The sequence below is a fragment of the Fukomys damarensis genome, unplaced genomic scaffold (assembly GCF_012274545.1).
Source record: "Fukomys damarensis isolate Sample0158 unplaced genomic scaffold, DMR_v1.0_HiC HiC_scaffold_26, whole genome shotgun sequence".
In the NCBI taxonomy this organism is placed as follows: Eukaryota; Metazoa; Chordata; class Mammalia; order Rodentia; family Bathyergidae; genus Fukomys; species Fukomys damarensis.
In genome coordinates this window covers 32,298,682-32,316,653 of record NW_022900938.1, presented here as the reverse complement: position 1 = coordinate 32,316,653, position 17,972 = coordinate 32,298,682, and the positions used below count along the sequence as shown (strand labels likewise).

The 17,972-nt window shown below is 33.1% G+C and overlaps 1 protein-coding gene across 8 annotated transcripts in view; it reads left to right on the top strand.

The window, feature by feature from the left end:
* Slc4a10 (solute carrier family 4 member 10) overlaps positions 1-17,972 on the top strand; it is a 319,554-nt gene that overhangs the window by 253,259 nt on the left and 48,323 nt on the right. For all 8 annotated transcript variants that reach the window (XM_019204974.2, XM_010606839.2, XM_010606841.3 and 5 more), the window contains 4 exons: positions 3,670-3,827; positions 7,137-7,224; positions 10,472-10,618; positions 16,058-16,158. In XM_019204974.2, the coding sequence (XP_019060519.1) occupies positions 3,670-3,827; positions 7,137-7,224; positions 10,472-10,618; positions 16,058-16,158 (494 nt within the window). The remainder of the gene's footprint in view (positions 1-3,669; positions 3,828-7,136; positions 7,225-10,471; positions 10,619-16,057; positions 16,159-17,972) is intronic.

Here is a 17,972-nt window from a genome sequence, read left to right as displayed (position 1 = left end):
TTTTCAGTACCAGGAATCAAACTTGGGTCCTTGCACTTGCGAGGCGGTTGGCAAAACCACTGATCTAAATCCCCAGCCCCCACTTAAATATTTTAAATCTGAACACATAAATCCAAACCTTAGCAGTATTTTGACGCTTAAAAATGTTTTTTAATTTACTTATTCACTTCATGCGATTGCCTATGTATGCTTCCTGCCTTCAGTTTCTGCATTTTAACTGTTTCCATGGCTAGGCCCTTCAACTTTACTCTTTTAAAGATTCATTTAGAATATAATCTGATTTGCCAGATTTTAGCTCTTTTATAATGCATTTGAAAGTGGGTATGTGAAGACATGTATGCCTTTAGTTTTTAAACTGACAGAAAATGACTATTTTATGTCAATGATATTTTTTTTTATTTCACCAAAAGAACTTTTTCTACATCTGTCTTTAGTGTGTGAAACATACAATAAAGAATTGGATTTTTAAATACAAGAACTGTAGGAAACTTTAGATACATCCTCATTTGTCCAGCAAAAAGATGAATCCTAGGGAGATTAAGAGAACTGGTCAAAATCACTGTTTAGTGTTAAAACAAGTTATTCCTCAGAGAATCTCTATTACTTTTATTGTGCTTCTGAAATAGTTTTAAGATTTAAACAGCCAGGCATGGTGGCACATGTCTGTAATCCCAGCACTCAAGAGGCTGAGGCAGGAGGATTCCTGCAAGCCCGAGGCTAGCCTGGGCTACATATTAAACTCAAGGCCAGCCTGAACTACACAGCAAAATCCTTTCTCAAATAATCAATCAATCAATCAATCAATCAATCATCCCTAAATTTCCATCTGTTTTTCCTTCAACCTTAACCTTAACTGTATGGTTTGCCTGTACACTTTCAATTCCAGTGATCTCCTGTATAATTTTGTTCCCTAGAGACGATCTCTTTCTCACCCACAGTTTATGGATCAAATGCCCAGACTAAAGGCTCTTTCCTATTTTAGCATTACGGTGTCTGGAAAGCCAGAAACAAGAGTCGAATCCAGATTCAGAAGGAGTATATAGTTTAAATCCTTGAAAAATCCTATTCAGCGGAGTTGAAATTTCCAGGTTTTCTTTTTTTCCTTGTCAAGTATTTGAGTCCACTTGATGTAGTTTAGCCTAAATCTCCAAAGCTGTTTTTAGGTGGCTGTAACTGTGGTTCTTAAATATGATCTTTTGTCATAGTAAAAGGTATGGATGTTATATAGGGTTATTCTGATAATAATATTATATATAACAATATAATCATATAAGATATAATCTATCACCCCCAGATGGATGCCTATGCCATGAATAACAAAATGCAAAGACATGATATAATGGCTATTATATATATAAAATTATAATTTATTATATTTCAATCAAAAGATCAATTTATTAATCTGAAATTAAGTTCTGTGTACTTTGGATGCTTTGTAAATATAATATATCACTGATATATTAAATATCACCTCATTTTAAGTTTGTAAGGGCCATATTTTTATTTTCAAATAAAAAATAAACTATTTTAGTGTACTAGGTACTTCTTGATTTAATTGAATTTCATCTTAAAGGAATTATTTCTATAATTTCCATTTATCTGAGGGACTGGCTTTATAATAGATGACTATTTTTGAGCAATTAATGAATTTATGAAAGTTTAGACTTGGTATTATGAATACAACTCATACTTATTTACTTTTTCTTGTTTTGGTTTTTTTGAGACAGGGTCTCACTATGTAGTTGAGACCGACCTGGAACTCACTGTGTCGCCCAGGCTGGTCTCATACTCATAGCAATCCTCCTGCCTCAGCCTCCGAGTGCTGGGATTTACAGGCGTGCACCACCAAGCTCAGCTGCAACTCATAATTATTATCATCTATAGTTCTTTTAAAAGTTATTTTCTTATTTAAAATTTGTTCTAGTATATTAGTGTTGCACTATATTGCATCTTTTTTCTACTGGTGCACAATTTAATTGTTTATTCATATAAGTTTTGAAAGACAGGAAAATTAGTTTTTTTATAGGAATAATTGTATAAGGGAAATCTTTTATTCTCATTTTAGAATTATGGTGAAAATGTAAAGCATCACCAATTTAAAACATTTTTCAATGTGTACATTTCTGTTAGAAATATAAATACAAAAAACTCTACAATAAGTTCCATAGCCTTACTCATAATGTAAATTTATTATCTATAAATTAAAATAAATTATATACTATATATCCATAAAATATTGTAAAATACATGCTTTATGAATTTTTAAATTTATATGTGGAAGTACATTTGTGGTGTAAAATCTTTGGAGTTTATATTTGTCAAGTATTTTTTCTTTTATGTAGTTTTGCTTTGTTCAATTTTCTTTTTCTTAATAATAAAATATTCGTTATATTTCATTTTTTAAGTAGTACAGATTATTTCTTAATTAAAACCTTATAATAACTTATATACTTCACATTCTAGATTTTATATTTTTGGCCCTTGAATCCTCAGAAAGGCTAATTCTTTATAAATCTTCCAAATAGTTATACTAAGGTCGATTTCACAAAACAACAGATTTAATGTAGTCACTATAGTTTGGCTATAAATTTTCTAGAGTATTCTTAAAAGCTTTAATTTTTTTCACTTTCAACTTCTTAGAAAAAATATAATGAAATTAATAAATCTGCGAAAGAATTATGTGGTCTAAAAATATCTTAGCCTCACCCATATTTGCCAGAACTCTTTTCTTTTTCTTTCAACTAATCCTTTGATCTTTGACCCCCATGTCATTAGCAGGAGCGCATAAAACCAATTACTAAAGCAGATAAAGTCCTATTCCCCTAAAAATGGAGTTCCATAAAAAGCAACTCAAGTGAATTAGAAGCAAGAAATAGGCTTTTTAGATTTTACTTTACAGTCACTGCTTAGTTTTCACTGTAACCCCTTGCATAAAAATTGATACTTATTATTAGGAAGGATATTTTACATCCATTTTTCAAATGCCACTTTACTCTTAGCATTTTTTCTTGATGATCACTTTTGTTTTGTGTTCATTCATTTCAATCAATGACATCCCATGTTAGAAATTCAACCATGAATCTTCAGCAACTTAAAATGTTAATACTTTTATTCTTTTTTTCTCTATTCTCTTATATCTAAATTCTCTGATGAGAAACTGAAATTGAAGAATTAAAAGATAATGTTTACAATATGAAGAATACAGATCAATTAGAATAATGTATAGTCTAAAGTCCACTTATACTGTAAAAAGAAGCATGGTCATATTTATCTTGAATAGCCATAAGTATTAATTAATGGAATTTATTGTGTAAAGTTAAGGTAACAGCATAAAATATTAAATTTGTTGACAACTGCAAATTAAATTGTGGTTAGAGTGTATTTATTTAATTGAGCACATATACTTCCCTTTTGAATACTTCAAATTGCTGATGCTGGAGAAGCTGCTTATAGCAATAATGAGTAGAAAAATTGGAATATTCAGATTATTGGTAATAAGTTAAAATAGTCCACAAAAAGTTATTATTGAAAAGAGTGACGCATCTAATTATGTGTATTATTTAAACCAAATATATTGATTGGTTTTTACATATGGAACACTGTGGTAGACTATGATTTACCAAATTTTTCTAATTTTGATTTACTTTATTTACTTTGCAATGCTTGCAGGTTGATCTGCATTTTATGAAAAAGATACCTCCGGGAGCTGAAGCTTCAAACATCTTAGTTGGAGAACTAGAGTTCCTAGATAGAACTGTAGTTGCATTTGTCAGGTTATCTCCAGCTGTTTTGCTTCAGGGTCTGGCTGAAGTTCCAATCCCAACCAGGTAAGAAGTATGAAAATGTCTTTACATTTTCTTAAATAATTTTTTTGTGGGAGAAAATGAGGATTATGTATAACTTCATGTTAAACTTTTGATGAGGACCGAAGGGGTCATCCACTAAACTACTGTTTCTTGTTTGTGGAGGAGGAAACAAAGTGCTTTTAAAAAATCATTCTGTCCTTTCTTCTTTCCTTTTCAACTTGTTTTATTTTAGATATACTCCTCAGCTCTAGGTATCCTAGTCTATATTTCCACACCAATCTTATTTTATACTTTTGCTACAAAAAGCGACTGTTAGACTTTTATCAAAGATTACATTTAATTGTATATTTAAGAAAGAGAATCCTCAAGAGTGATCCTGAAAAAGATTAGTTTCAAATATTTAGCTTATGTTTGAATAAGCCTTCAAAATGCGTGTGAGTGTCATCATTGGGATGGGCCTGCTCTATTAAATATACTGTGTATTTCAATCCTTAGCATAGCCTGCCTCTTTTACACAGTGTCTGAAAAAATCACCTATAGTAGCATAATGGAAGTGTGTTTGAATCTGAACCAAAAGTAAATGTTTAACTTTATTACCTGAACTTATTTTTCATTTAATTATACATAAAAACTAATACCTTAGGAATAATATAAATTAAATTATATAGTTTATCATTTATTTCTAGTTTAAAGATCTGAGGTTATCCCCAGATAAAATTGAGAAAAAATAAAAAATAAAAACAATACTGACTTTAACATGTTAGGTTCCTAGCAATTTATTCAGAGACCTTTTCTTTCTTACTTCCACTGTCAAATGTGATTCCCTGGTACAGATAGCCTTTCACGCTGATTTCATTCCCACAGCAAAAGATGTCTGTTTAGGTCCCCATTTCCCACTTAACGGGAACCCTTTGCTTCATGCTTTAACTGCCTAAGATGCTGTTGTTATAGTTCCTTTTGCAAAAATTAAACTTAAAATGATGAAAAGTTCAAGTGCTATGGCAACTAGGTTTACAGAATTTGTTCCCTCTATGATCTCTGTCCTTAACTCAAAACAAAGCAGAGTGGGACTCATTATTGCAGTCCCCATCTGACTCAGGTTTGAGGGAGAAACCTAGTTACCATTCAGATCAGATCATAGAAGTTTCTGTTAATCTTATTTGAGGGCTACTGAGATTTCTGCTACATACCAATTTTATTAAAAAGGGAAAAAGTAGAACTGAGCACATTAAGTCTGACTGTATGAAGGTTGTATGAACTGTATGGAGGTAATGAAGCTGTATTTTTTATGCACAATATATAACCTATTTAGAATTTTTAGAAATCTAGTATTTGAACTTAACATGTCAAATTTGCTAATTGTAGAGATATTACTTGAACAGTTTAAAATTATTTTCAGTTGTCCCAGAAGTTATTGTGTTCCACCAACTATTAGTAAATGATAACTACATGACAATGATAGTTCCTGTATTTCAAAGGAAAGAAAAAGAAAAATTCCCAGGAGTAGAGAAAAGTAAAAATGGGGTTATGTATTTTCACTTTGAAAACTGTTAGGTTTAAGTGACCTCATTTCATACGGACAAAGCAAAATGTGTGTAGACACCAATTGAGGAAAAGTTAAAGACACTGTGGAGCCACTATATAAGGAGAAATTCAAAGGACTACATACTATTTAGTTAGGAAAGCTGAAAAATGGAAGATTAGCTAGACAAATAGAATGAAGAAAGCCACTGGGGCTCCTAATTATCCTTTCTTGGACAAAAAGGGATACTACGAGTATAACAGCAGCAAATAGTACAAATGTCAGAAAATAATTTTTAGGACTTTATCAGTAGCCCTTGGAATGGAAACCTAAAATATAGCAAGATGCACATAGGCGAGGAAATTTCTTAGCCAGTATTATACTTGATAAAACATCTTCCACCACAATCAAGAACTCCTTAATACAGAGTAGACATTTCTGTATTATACTAATTGACTGGGTGTGTTAGTTACTTTTCTCTCATAGCTGAGGCAAAACACTGGACACCCAAAGTTAAAGGAGGAAAGGTTTATTTTGGCTCACAGTTTGTAGAGATTTCAGCCCATAATTGTCTGGCTCCAAGGTAGAATGGCGCGCGCGTGTGTGTGGGGGACAACAGTTCACATTGGTAGAAGACAGCAAAAGCAACAAGAGAGCTCATCAGCATTTTTCTGCCCATTTTATCCCATCCAGGCTACCAGGGTTAGGGAGGTACAAAACCAATCACTCACATATATTGGTTTAGTAACCACAAGCCCTTAATCACAACATCCCACATTTTAGATTCAGCCACTTCAAAAAAAGTTCTACACCCATCACCACATGAAGTTTTTGGGGAACATCTACACCTAAACCATAACCCTGGGATTCAGTTACAACTGACAAATATTAATAACGCTGATGTGTTAAGATTGTATTATATCGATTGTATTGAAAAATGTGTGTTCGCTAATGTTCACAGGTGAATGAAGAATAAAATTACATTAACTATTTCAATATACTTTACAAAGTCGTTATTCCTCATTTTTATAACATAAACCATTTGGCAAATTAGCACCCTAAGACTCTACTCCAAAATATAAGGCATTCTTTAATTTTCACAGCTTCTTGTAAGCATTGACTTTTCTTAGATAGGGCAATTACCAGTCCTCTAAAGACAGAGTTAGAGCCTGCATTGATTTCTTTAAAAGGACAGGTTGTAATGATGAATCTGCCAGACCTTCAACCTAATTTAGATGGAATACTATTGTGTAGCTATCATTTTTTATTTCTCCAGCACTGAAATTAATCCGGTGATTAACTTTTTTTCCTGCCTAATTGATCTTTGATTCCTAACAATATATTTTTATTCCTTATATAAAATTTACATATTCCTACATGTTTTTGATCATATGTTCTCTTTGTATTACTATTACCTTTTCCTTTTAAACTCTTCTATATTTATATACAATTTATTTTCTTCCTCCAAATCAGAAAATTTTAGTCCCATTTTGCATTCCTACCATCCTCTTTTAAGGATAATAGAATTCTTAAAGTTCCTCAAAATAACAATCTAGACTATACAGATAACTACATTGGAAAACACAGAGATAAAAATAACTATGTATTCACATCACTTAAAGATCTTATGCAGAATAGTCAATCATTTAAAAATGTTTCAAGATAATAATGTATTTTGAAAAGCAATGGAAATATTTTACATAAAATTCCTCATTTTCATTAATTCCTTTGAGATGAATAATTCTGTACTATTAAATTATTTTATATTTCCACCTTGAAACACTTCTTTTTCTTCTTCTTAATTACAGATTTTTGTTCATTCTTCTGGGACCCCTGGGAAAGGGTCCACAGTACCATGAGATTGGCAGATCAATTGCAACTCTAATGACAGATGAGGTATTTATTTAAATTACTTGGAAACCACCCTCCCAGGTACACCTGACTTTTGGATGTCCTGTTTTCATGACAGTTTGCTGTGAATCTGCACTTGATCTTAGCCAAAAGGCCAAGAAACGATTTGCTGTGAATCTGTATTGAATCCAGTTCTCACTATCTAACTGCCATTAGAAAAATTAGGTCAAAATGAATAATAAATTAACACAAGTTCATACAGTATTCTAAGGAAAATTTGTAATAATATTCAGCATATATTAATTTTCTCCTTGTAGTACCAATCTTAATACCATTGCAAATTTTATTTGGAGCTAAGTAATTTAAAGGTCTAAATAAAAAGAGATAGTAATTTTTAAAATAGTACATGTGACATCAGAAAGCCATGAAACATTAGTCAACTTTACAATTGCCCGATGTATATGTAGATGTTCTTGGGAATCTTTGGTCTATTTATTAGAGGAGCTCTAGATAGATTTTAAGGGCCTTGAGATCGCCCCAATGTAGCACACTATTTTCTTTTATAAAAAAAAAAATTTGTATGCAGATTTTGTTGGACTACAAAAAGCTTTCATCAGTTTTTCAAAGAGGTGAATGTCCCAAAAAAAGTAAGATCTTAAAAATAAGAACGTAAGCTGGGCATGGTGGCACATGCCTGAAATCCCAGCACTCAGGAGGCTGAGGCAGGAGGATCGCTGTGAGTTTGAGACCAGCCTGGACTACGTAGTGAGTTCCAGGTCAGTCTCAACTACATAGTGAGACCCTGTCTCAATCCCCTCGAAAGAACATAAAAATAGTAAAATATAACTTTTATTTGGCTTGTATCCCCCAGTATAGTAAGGAAATGTGTTCCTATTGCTAGAGAAGAGCAGATGTAAAAGAACACAAAAAGACATTAACTCAAAATCAATAGTAAAAAGGGAAAAGAAAAAAATGTGAGAGAATGAAAAGATGAAAATAAAGTGTTTGTAGATGGGGAGGGGAGGAGGGGGTGAAGGGAGGGCAGAGGTAAGGGGAAAAAATGAGAATCAAGACTTGTCATGTAGAGCTACAAGATCCCAACAATGAATGTAACTGTACTTTATCCCTAAAATGTACCAATAAACTCAAAGCTGAAAAAAATCAATAGTAAATATGCAAATGAGATTAAAATGTTGTTTAAAATATCCCCTAAATAATTTGCTAATGCATTTATTGTAATACATAGCTACAGATCCTTTAAAATTCTGTAAGAAGAGCAATTAGGTCAGGTGGGGTGGTACAGCCCTGTAATGCTGTTTGTTCAGCACGCTGAAGTAGGAAAATTGAAAGATGGAGGCCAGATGGGCAATTTAGAAAGACTCTGTCTCAAAAGGAGGGAGAGGATTAGGGAGTAGCTCAATGGTAGTGTTCTTTCCTAGCATATATGTGTGAGGCCCTGGGTTGTTTGATAAATCAGTGTCTTATGACAGGGAAATTTTTATTTTTAATATTTAAAAATATCTTATTCAAAACACAACTAAACCATTACTATATCTTTGATACTTTCATATTATTCTAAGGAAGGACTATATTTATTGTGTGGATGGTAGTTTGTGTTCTTAGATGAAAAGTCAAGAAAAATTCTTCAAATAAGTTGATCACTTTGTCAGCAGTTTAGATTGATGTCAAATCAGAAACTGAAGGATTTCATCTAAAAGTGGTGTAGAATATCTGAAAGCAAAATTTTCCTGGAAATCTTGTGATATTTTGTCACTTTAATACAGGTCAACATAAATAATAATAAGTACCTTCCTCAAGTATTTGTCCATTCCATTTTATCTTACGTGAAATACAAAATGTATCAGAATTACTTATGTTTAGTGTAAATCAATTTTCCATCTTATTCTTATTTTTTCTTTTTTTTCATTCATTAATTGAGTATATCATTCCTATTTATGACAGAAGAAGTCAGGTTATGCTTTAGCAATAGCCAACTAAAATCCCAGCTGCTTAGAACAACAAATGTTTATTTCCATCATGCTGAATGTCTAATGTAAGCTAGCAAGGATTTCTGCTCATTAGTCACTGAGAAATTTAGGCTCAACAAAAGCTCCATTTTGGACCTGCGTTTTTTAATCCCAAAACCAGATGAAAAGTAATTTGGTAGCTCACATAGTGGTGCTCTCATAACTTCTGCTCTATAAGACACAAATACACCTAAATTAACCACACCTGGTCCAAATGTCAAAGAAGTAGAAGAAAAAAAAAAGCCATCCTACCATGTTTCAAAGAAGGCCTGAAATATTTGTGCATAGCCTTAATGATGCTGTGTGTGTGTGTGCATGTGTGTATGCACATATTAAAAACACTGTGAACAAAAATATACTTTTTTTACTTTATATGTACAGAAAATATTAATTAATGGTATAATTTTCAAAATGAAATAAAGGTAATCTTTATAATCTGATTATGGATGCCAGGATATAAACATGAGATTTCTAATATATCTTAAAAATTCTGATGTCCAGTCTTTAGCTAAGATTTCCTCCAGAAAGTCTCATTCTTCTCACAGGTAAATAATCTTTTTTTCCATTAAGTTTATTGGTATATTGTATACTTTTTAGTTATACAGTACAGTTACTTTCACCATTGGGATATTGTACCTTTACATGATGTATCTTGGTTCTTATTTTTTCCCCATTCCCCTGCCCTCCCTTCACCACTTCCAGGTAATATAATCTTTATGCATCTGGGTGTGATTGGTGGATGCCTCCCAACACTTGGGAGGCTAAGGCAAGAGGATCACTGTGAGTTGGAGGCCAACCTAGGCAGCATAATGAGTTCAAGCCCAGCCTAAACTACATAGTGAGATCCTGGCTCAAAACAACAAACAAACTCAAACCTTTGTGTAATTTAAATCATTGATGTTAGTTTAATGATCAGCCCTTCATTTTCTTTTCCCTTACTTCTTACTTATAAAAACTTCAATTCTCATTCTGGCATTCAAATAAAGATAGATATCTGTGTGGATTCATAAAATAAATTATAATACTTTATATTACAAGTTCTTTAGAGTGAGGGCTGCCTATTTCTTCAAAATGTTAGAATTAGGCCCAGGAATTTAGCTCAGGATTTCTGCTGACTGCCTCGCAAGCGCAAGGTCCTGAGTTCGATCACTGGTTCCAAAAAAAAAAAAAAAAGTTAGAATCATATGTAAGATACCTGGAAACAGAATGCATCAAAATGTTTAATACTTTTTAAAACTGTGAATGTTATTTCTTTTCTTCTATAGGTATTTCATGATGTTGCTTACAAAGCTAAAGATCGTAATGATTTGGTATCAGGAATTGATGAATTTCTGGATCAAGTTACTGTCCTCCCTCCTGGAGAATGGGATCCAAGCATTCGAATAGAACCTCCCAAAAATGTTCCTTCTCAGGTATGGATATTTGGAAACATTCTCTAAAATCCAACTATTTTTAGTCTTTGAAATATCCATTAGAAAGATTTAAGTGATTTAAATTACTACCTAGGAGATGCAAGAGGCATGAATTTACAAAATCTTCCTTAATACTAGCTGATACACTTCTCTGAGAAATTTGGTACTTTGATGATAAGCCACTGAATCAGTTTTTTATGTGCCTGGAAATATTTTAGGCCCAATCTAAAAGATACTGCATTTTAATAACAATGTAAAATAATGGCCTGAGATAAACTCTATATTATCTTTCTGTGTTCTGACACTTTACTTTGAAGTTGGCAAGAATTAGAAAAATTCTTAGACATATTATGTGGAAAAATTGTTACTGCTAGCCGTAGGGACAATGGGGTAGAAACTGCTATTATAATTTTTATGTTTCTATTGCTGTTGTGAAAATGTGCGGTTTAAAAATTGTAAAAATTCCATCTATGAAAATTAACTGTGTATTTTCCCCAGTGTGCATTCTAGAATGATAAAAATAAAGAATTTTGTTTTTTTGGGGGATGATTTTTCTTATTGCAGGCATTACTGTTGAGAATGGTAGCCAAATGTTTTCAGAGCCTCCGCCTCATATTGCCAGAAGATTCCTACTGTATCTTCTGTCTGCACTCTCCCAGTTGTCATCTAGTCAGCCTTGCCTTTGTCCTTGTCTCTGTGGAGTCCAGGCCGGTCTGATGCTGCTGCTCTGGTAGAAAAGACCTATGGCCAAATTGACCCAATCCCATACTTAGACATTTTTCTGGTCAGTCAGAGGTGGGCAAGTGGACAGGTGAGCTATTTAACCATGATTACTTAAAAAGGTCATCTCAATTCCACTGTCAACTTAAGAAAATATACTGATATGTATGTATATTAATATCTCATATGCATGTTTTTCTTATCAAGTAATTCTATAATTATTGAAGACTACCTTCATTTCTTAATAATTACCATTTTTCAATTTTATAACTATAACCACACAGTTTTAACTGCTCTACAGTTATATTGTAGAGCAATATAACAAACAAGTTCCTTAAGGAGTAATTGTATGGGTCACCTCATTTCTGTCCTAATATACCTCTTTGTACTAAATGAAAAGCCAATATAATGCTTCCTGAAGTAATAGGAAGAAACTCTTTATGTTATTTGGAAAAAAACAATAAAAACATTGACTAGCCTGGGGTGGTGGGACATTCTTGCAACCCAGCACTTAGGAAGCTGAGGCAGGAGAATCATTGAGTTTGAGGCCAGCCTGAGGCACTTGGTGAGTTCAAGTCAATCCTGAATTATATAGTAAGACCGGCGTCAAAAATAAAACAAAACAAACACTGAAGCTCAGACTTTAAAAGTCACTGTAACAGAAATTAGTTTTTGAAAAATTCTAAGTGAAATAAAATTTTTAAAAAATTACTTCTTTTGAGAGTGGTATTTTGAGGCAAGCTGAAGAACAAGAAGTCCGTGGTTTTATTTTTTATATGAGATAACAAGAATTAATTAGTAAATTCTGGGAATTGAGAGGCAGTAGCATGAAAAACATTGAGTTAGGAATCAAGGCACCTGGGATTTGCCTTTTTTTTTTATACCAGGGATCAAACTCAGGTCCTTGCACTTGCCAGGCAGGCATGGTGCCCCTGAACTACATCCCCAGCCCTGCCATTGTCTATTTGTATGGCATTGAACAAATGCTTCATTCTATCTGAAATGATAAAACTTTCTGGAAATGTCCTATATCCATGCTCCATTCTAATGAAGCCATTCTTACACACTGGAAATATAGGTACAGCAACTGATGTACCAAATTTTTATTTTAATTAATATAAATATATAGATATGAGGTTATGGCTGTCCTATTAGATAGCACAATTCTATATAATGAATTTGAAGTAGAAAGATGATGCATGATTCAATATAATATTAATATTTTTAAATGCATGTGGTAGTTAAATAATAATGCAAAGCTTCATTTCTTTTATTAGATGGGCTAAAATGAACTAACATGTATTAAGAACCCTGACTTCACACTCATTCAAATATTTTCTCTCATGGGATAATTGCCTAGGTTTTTATTCTTTTAAAATATGTAAACCACAGGTTTTAAATATTTTTTCTCTGCCAATTAAAAGAAAAATATCTTGCTACTTCAAGGGATAACCCTGGAAATATTTATTAGAGCTTTGCGTCAGTCACGATAATAACTCCTTTGTATATTCCCTTAACAGCTTTGCTTTTCTCATGCCATGTATTTGCATGAAACCCTGTGAGAATCCACCTACTTATTCTGCAATACACTAATATAGTTGAAGCTGAAGGAAAGTATATAACTACATTGACTGATCTCACATAAGTTCATGATCACATACCTCAAATGGTCATAATGCCACAAGTTTATCATGCTGTCCTTCCTGAGTCCAGTTATTCTCTTTAGATAACTGTTTCACACTTGTCCTTCTCTCCTCAAACCTTCAGCACAACCCTTCATATGTTGACTTACTTCTTACTTCCTTGGGTAACTTGAAATAATAATTAAAGAATTTTCATCACAACCATCTTCTGTACGTGCATATATTTTGCCTTCCCATTTATTACTACTTGTGAACTATCCAAAATAAGCCTTCTACTTCTGGGCCTCATCTCTACTCCAGGCCATTACTCTACCAATTCTTCTTTTTCTCCTCTATATAATTTATTTTTTGGTTTTATTTTCTATGATTATTAACATACAATACATACTATTAATGACAAAAATTATTGATATCACTACCCCTGTCAGTAAGCCAACCATTTCTTGTTGTCCTTTGCAACAGAATGTCACAGGAAAGTTCTCTGTACTACTTGCCTCCAATTCCTCTTCTTGATTTCTCTGTTAATACTTCAATAAGGCTTTTCTCCTACCATGTGACTGAAAGAAATGCTTACATCATGGTCACAAATGATCTCCTCAGTAATAAATCCCATGGTGAATTTTTCTCTGTTTTTTATTTAACCAACCAATCAGCAGTATTTAACAGAGTTGATGCTGCCTTTTCTTTGTTATACTTTCTTTGACTGAGGGACAAAATGCCACATTTTTGTGATTTTTCCTATGGCCTCACTGGTGATTCCTTACTCTCCTTTGCTGATTCCTCCTCTCTGGTTTCTTAATATTGAAGTGACTCAAGACTTCAAACCCAATTATCTTTTCTCTGTCCATACAAAATTTCTTGATAGTATCATCCAGTGTTAGAGTTTGAAATCTTTTCCTAAATCTGTTTTTAATGTTGAATTTGAGAGTTATCTTTCTGTTTAGTCTGTGTCTGCACTTGAATGTCCAATAGATATCTGAAACTTAACATGTTGAAATTTTGAACTGAATTGTATTTTATCATATTTTTGCTCCTGTATACATTTTTGCATTTGTTATTTTGAAAGGCAGTACTGTATAAGAGTCTCTGGTGTTTTCTTAAACCTATTGCATTTATTTGGTTAACTTTAACTACATCCTTTCAATTGATCAGGACAAAAACATGAATTTTCTTTTTTCTTGTATCTTCTTATTCTTCCAGGAAATTTATTAGCTTTACTTTCAGTATTTGTATAGAGTTATACCATATCTTTCAGTTGCCGCTGAAACTATTCTGGTTCTGCTATTATCTTTTTCCCGAATTACTGAAATTAGTCTCCTAAGTGGTTGTCCTATTTTTTCTACCTCCAGACTCTAGAATCTATCTCAACATAGCAACGAGTGACCCCAATTTCAATTATGCCTCCCCTCTCCTCAAAATCTGCAAACATTTTTCATTTTACTGAGAATGAAACTCAGATACTTACACTGACCTACTAAATCTACCCAATCCAGCATCCCTTTGTCCCTTTACATCTGAGAAGTCACTTATATACCTTCCTTTTTTCCTCATAGCTTTGCAACTAACAAGATGTCCTTGTTGCTGTTCTTCAAATCCTGGAGGCTCCTTCCTTCTTAACACTGTCTATGGGCCATTTTTTTCTTTCTGGATATCCCCAAATTATTTTCGTGGGTGATGCCCTCATCTCCCTCAACTTTTTCTCAAATGGCCTTTTCCCCTCAGTTTGACCATGCTATAATTGCCAATCCAAGGTTTTCACTACCCACCCCATACCTCAGACCCATCTTACTCTGCTCTAAATTTTTCCATAGCTTTTATGTATTCTAATACAGTTGAATTAATTTACATATTTAATTGTTGATCATCTACCTTTCCATTACAATATAAACTCCACTGTCCTAATTGGTCCACTGGTATATTCCAAGGACCTGGCACTTTTCTGAAATATCAAAATATTTGTGTTTAAGAACATAAAATATTTCCTCTATTTCTTTCAGAAAATTACTGATTTTTTTATACTCATGATTTTCTTCAAATGCCCCTTTACTTTTGAGGAAACCTCTGTACTAAATCTATTTTGGAATAGCAGATAACACAAAATTTAATTGTACCACTCAAAATTTTTAATTTATTCTGTTAAACATATTGGTATGATGTCAGATCATTATAGGTAGTATTTTAGGTATGACTGATTTTTTTTCCTCAAAAATCTCTGTCACTGACAAAAGTGGGCAGAATAATTCTAAGGGAAAAATAAAACTTACATAAACTTCAGTTAATCTGCCATTAGTTCAGTTAAAAGTTTCCTTTTGAAATAGAATTTGGTCTGTGAGTCAGAAATATTTTTAATATAAATTATTCCTTGAGTGAGAAGATATTGGTTGGAGTTAAAGATACACTTAAAAATAGTAAGTAAAATTTACTGCAGTTAAACTGTGCCAATATGTAATATCACCACAGCTGACCTTCTTATCTAAAATACACCCCATCCTTGGTCTCTCTCTGATCCCTATTTTACTTCGTCTCTCCTATTCTTATATGACATTATAATTTTTTTTCTTTCTCTACCAACAGAACACCTGCTCGCCCTTCCTTATTCCCTTCCTTCCTTTACCTTTTTATCCCTACCTTTCCTTTCCCTTTGTTCCCGTCTTTCAGTCCCTTCTTTCCTTGCTTGCCATCAAAGCCAGGTGGTTGGGCATAGTAGGCAAGCTCTCTACTACTAAGGTGAGCCCCTTGGCCCTAAAATCCTCTTTTCTTGGGCATCTTTGCAACTCTAGCACGTCTAACTCTGAATGTCGCTAAGCACTCAATAAATGTTAGTTGAAAGAATAAATAAATACCGGTCACCTCATTTAATTCTCTCACCCACATTATAAGACAGTTACTGTTGTTATCCTAAATAAATGGAAGGGGAAACTAAAGCTTTAGAAAGTTAGCTAACTCCACAGACAGCCAGTAAGTCAAGTGACCTGGGTTCTTCATCACTTTGCCCATTGCTTCAAGAAAAAAATTTATTGTTATTTAAAATTAACACGTAGAATTAAAACAAAAACAACAACAAAACTTCCTGCAGGAGAAGAGGAAGATTCCTGCTGTACCAAATGGAACAGCAGCTCATGGGGAAGCTGAGCCCCACGGAGGACACAGTGGACCTGAACTCCAGCGAACTGGAAGGTTAGTGGAAATCACTTCTACGGGACTTCACAGACCAAATGAGGCATCATTCTTGTCTGTCAGGAATTGCTGTTTTGAGATATAATTCATTTTATGCTAATAATACCTATTCTTTGGGAGTGAATATGCCAATTAATTTGATCTTTCTAAAGTTACTAATGACTGTCATTACTGTTAAACCAGAGCAGTGAATACGCCGTTCTATTTTCTTACCTAGTTTTCATTTTGCTGTGCATAAAATGCATTTACAGATTCTTAGAACGAGTAAGAAAGCTGTCAATTGACTCTTCCAAAAGAGCTCCTTGAAAGCTTCCAGTTCAAGATGGAAATAAAAGTAAATACCAAGAACTCAGTCTTGTAGGCCTTATCTCATTAAATGCAAGTAGGATGTATACAATGCTATTTTTTACTTTTACTGCTGTGATCTGAAAGAGCTATATAATTTATTTTTCTAATCACACATCTTTGAAGAGATGAAAGCTTCAATTTATTTCATAAAATGACTCTTCATAGTTTTTTTTTTTTTGACAGCTTGTCTCTCTCAAAACAATGTGTGAGCAGAAAATCAGAAACTTGGGTGGGTCTCTCTTTAGGGAATTTGGTCTAGCTTCCCTTGTAATTAAAGGCACTTGAAAAGACTTTGCAGGATTTGTGCCCCTTTCCCCTCAAGGCCATTTTATGTACTGCTTCCTATGTGTCCTGTAAAGTGACTTTCTAGTTCTTGACAATTCTGTGCATTTCAATTCGCCTGTGTTCTTTCCCTTTATCTATATTTTTGTCTCTGAGGAAATGTCCTTTAACACTTCCTCAGGAATGATACATAATTTGAGACGGCTTGATTTTTTTTTCTTTTTCCTTCAGCTGAAGCTTTGTTACTCATTCTGTTTGCTTTCATATTTTCAAATGCACTGTTTAAAAAAATTTTTGGGGGGGTATTTTTTTCTTTCTCTCCCAAGTGTAACATGCCACATAGCTTAGATTTTTTTCAAGTTCACTTTTCCTTACTGCTTCCTAAATCCTCCCAGGTCACCAATATCCGGTATCTTCGCTTCTCCAGAGTTCTTCCACAGATTCTGTTGCTGACATGACTTGAAGTATCCATTACTCATCTGCTGTCCTGAAGTTGCTGGTGTACATCTGGGCTGATCTTGCACTGTTCTCTGTAATGAACTCCCACTTCTGGATTTAGATTTTTACCACTAAAAGCACATTTCTTGTGCATTTATATAACAGATATTCAGACTAATTTATGCTCTAATAAGTAACTAACTAGAAAGCAGTGGTCTAATATAAGATATTATCAAACTATAAATGTTCATTACTAATTGATACTTCATAACCACCTCAAATTATTTTGAGGGTTATATGACATAAAAATCATAAATGAATGCATATTCTGGTAAAATGGATGTGTTTGGAATTGTGACTTTTGACAAGGTAACAAATTATTCAGAAACTTAAAAATTCATTCAGAATTTAAAATATGTATATGTTTTGCCAAACACTGGTAGAAGAACCTAAGGTGAGCTTTCTGTGTATATAAATTTCACAGGTTCTCTGCAAGCTTCTGAGAGTTTTAGATGACCTTTTTTAAAACTGAAGTTTCAGTCTTCTCATCCTTCTCCTAATGGATGAAAACAGTGATTCTGTACTCACATAATTAAAAGATACTAAATGTAAATATCATTTCTACATCAGATCAAGGAAATTAAAAATAATTAAGATTTTCAGCTTTTTTGAATATATACATTTTTCAAGGTCAAGCATAATTTACTTAGGAGAACAATCTTTTTTTTTTTTTTTTTTTTTTTTTT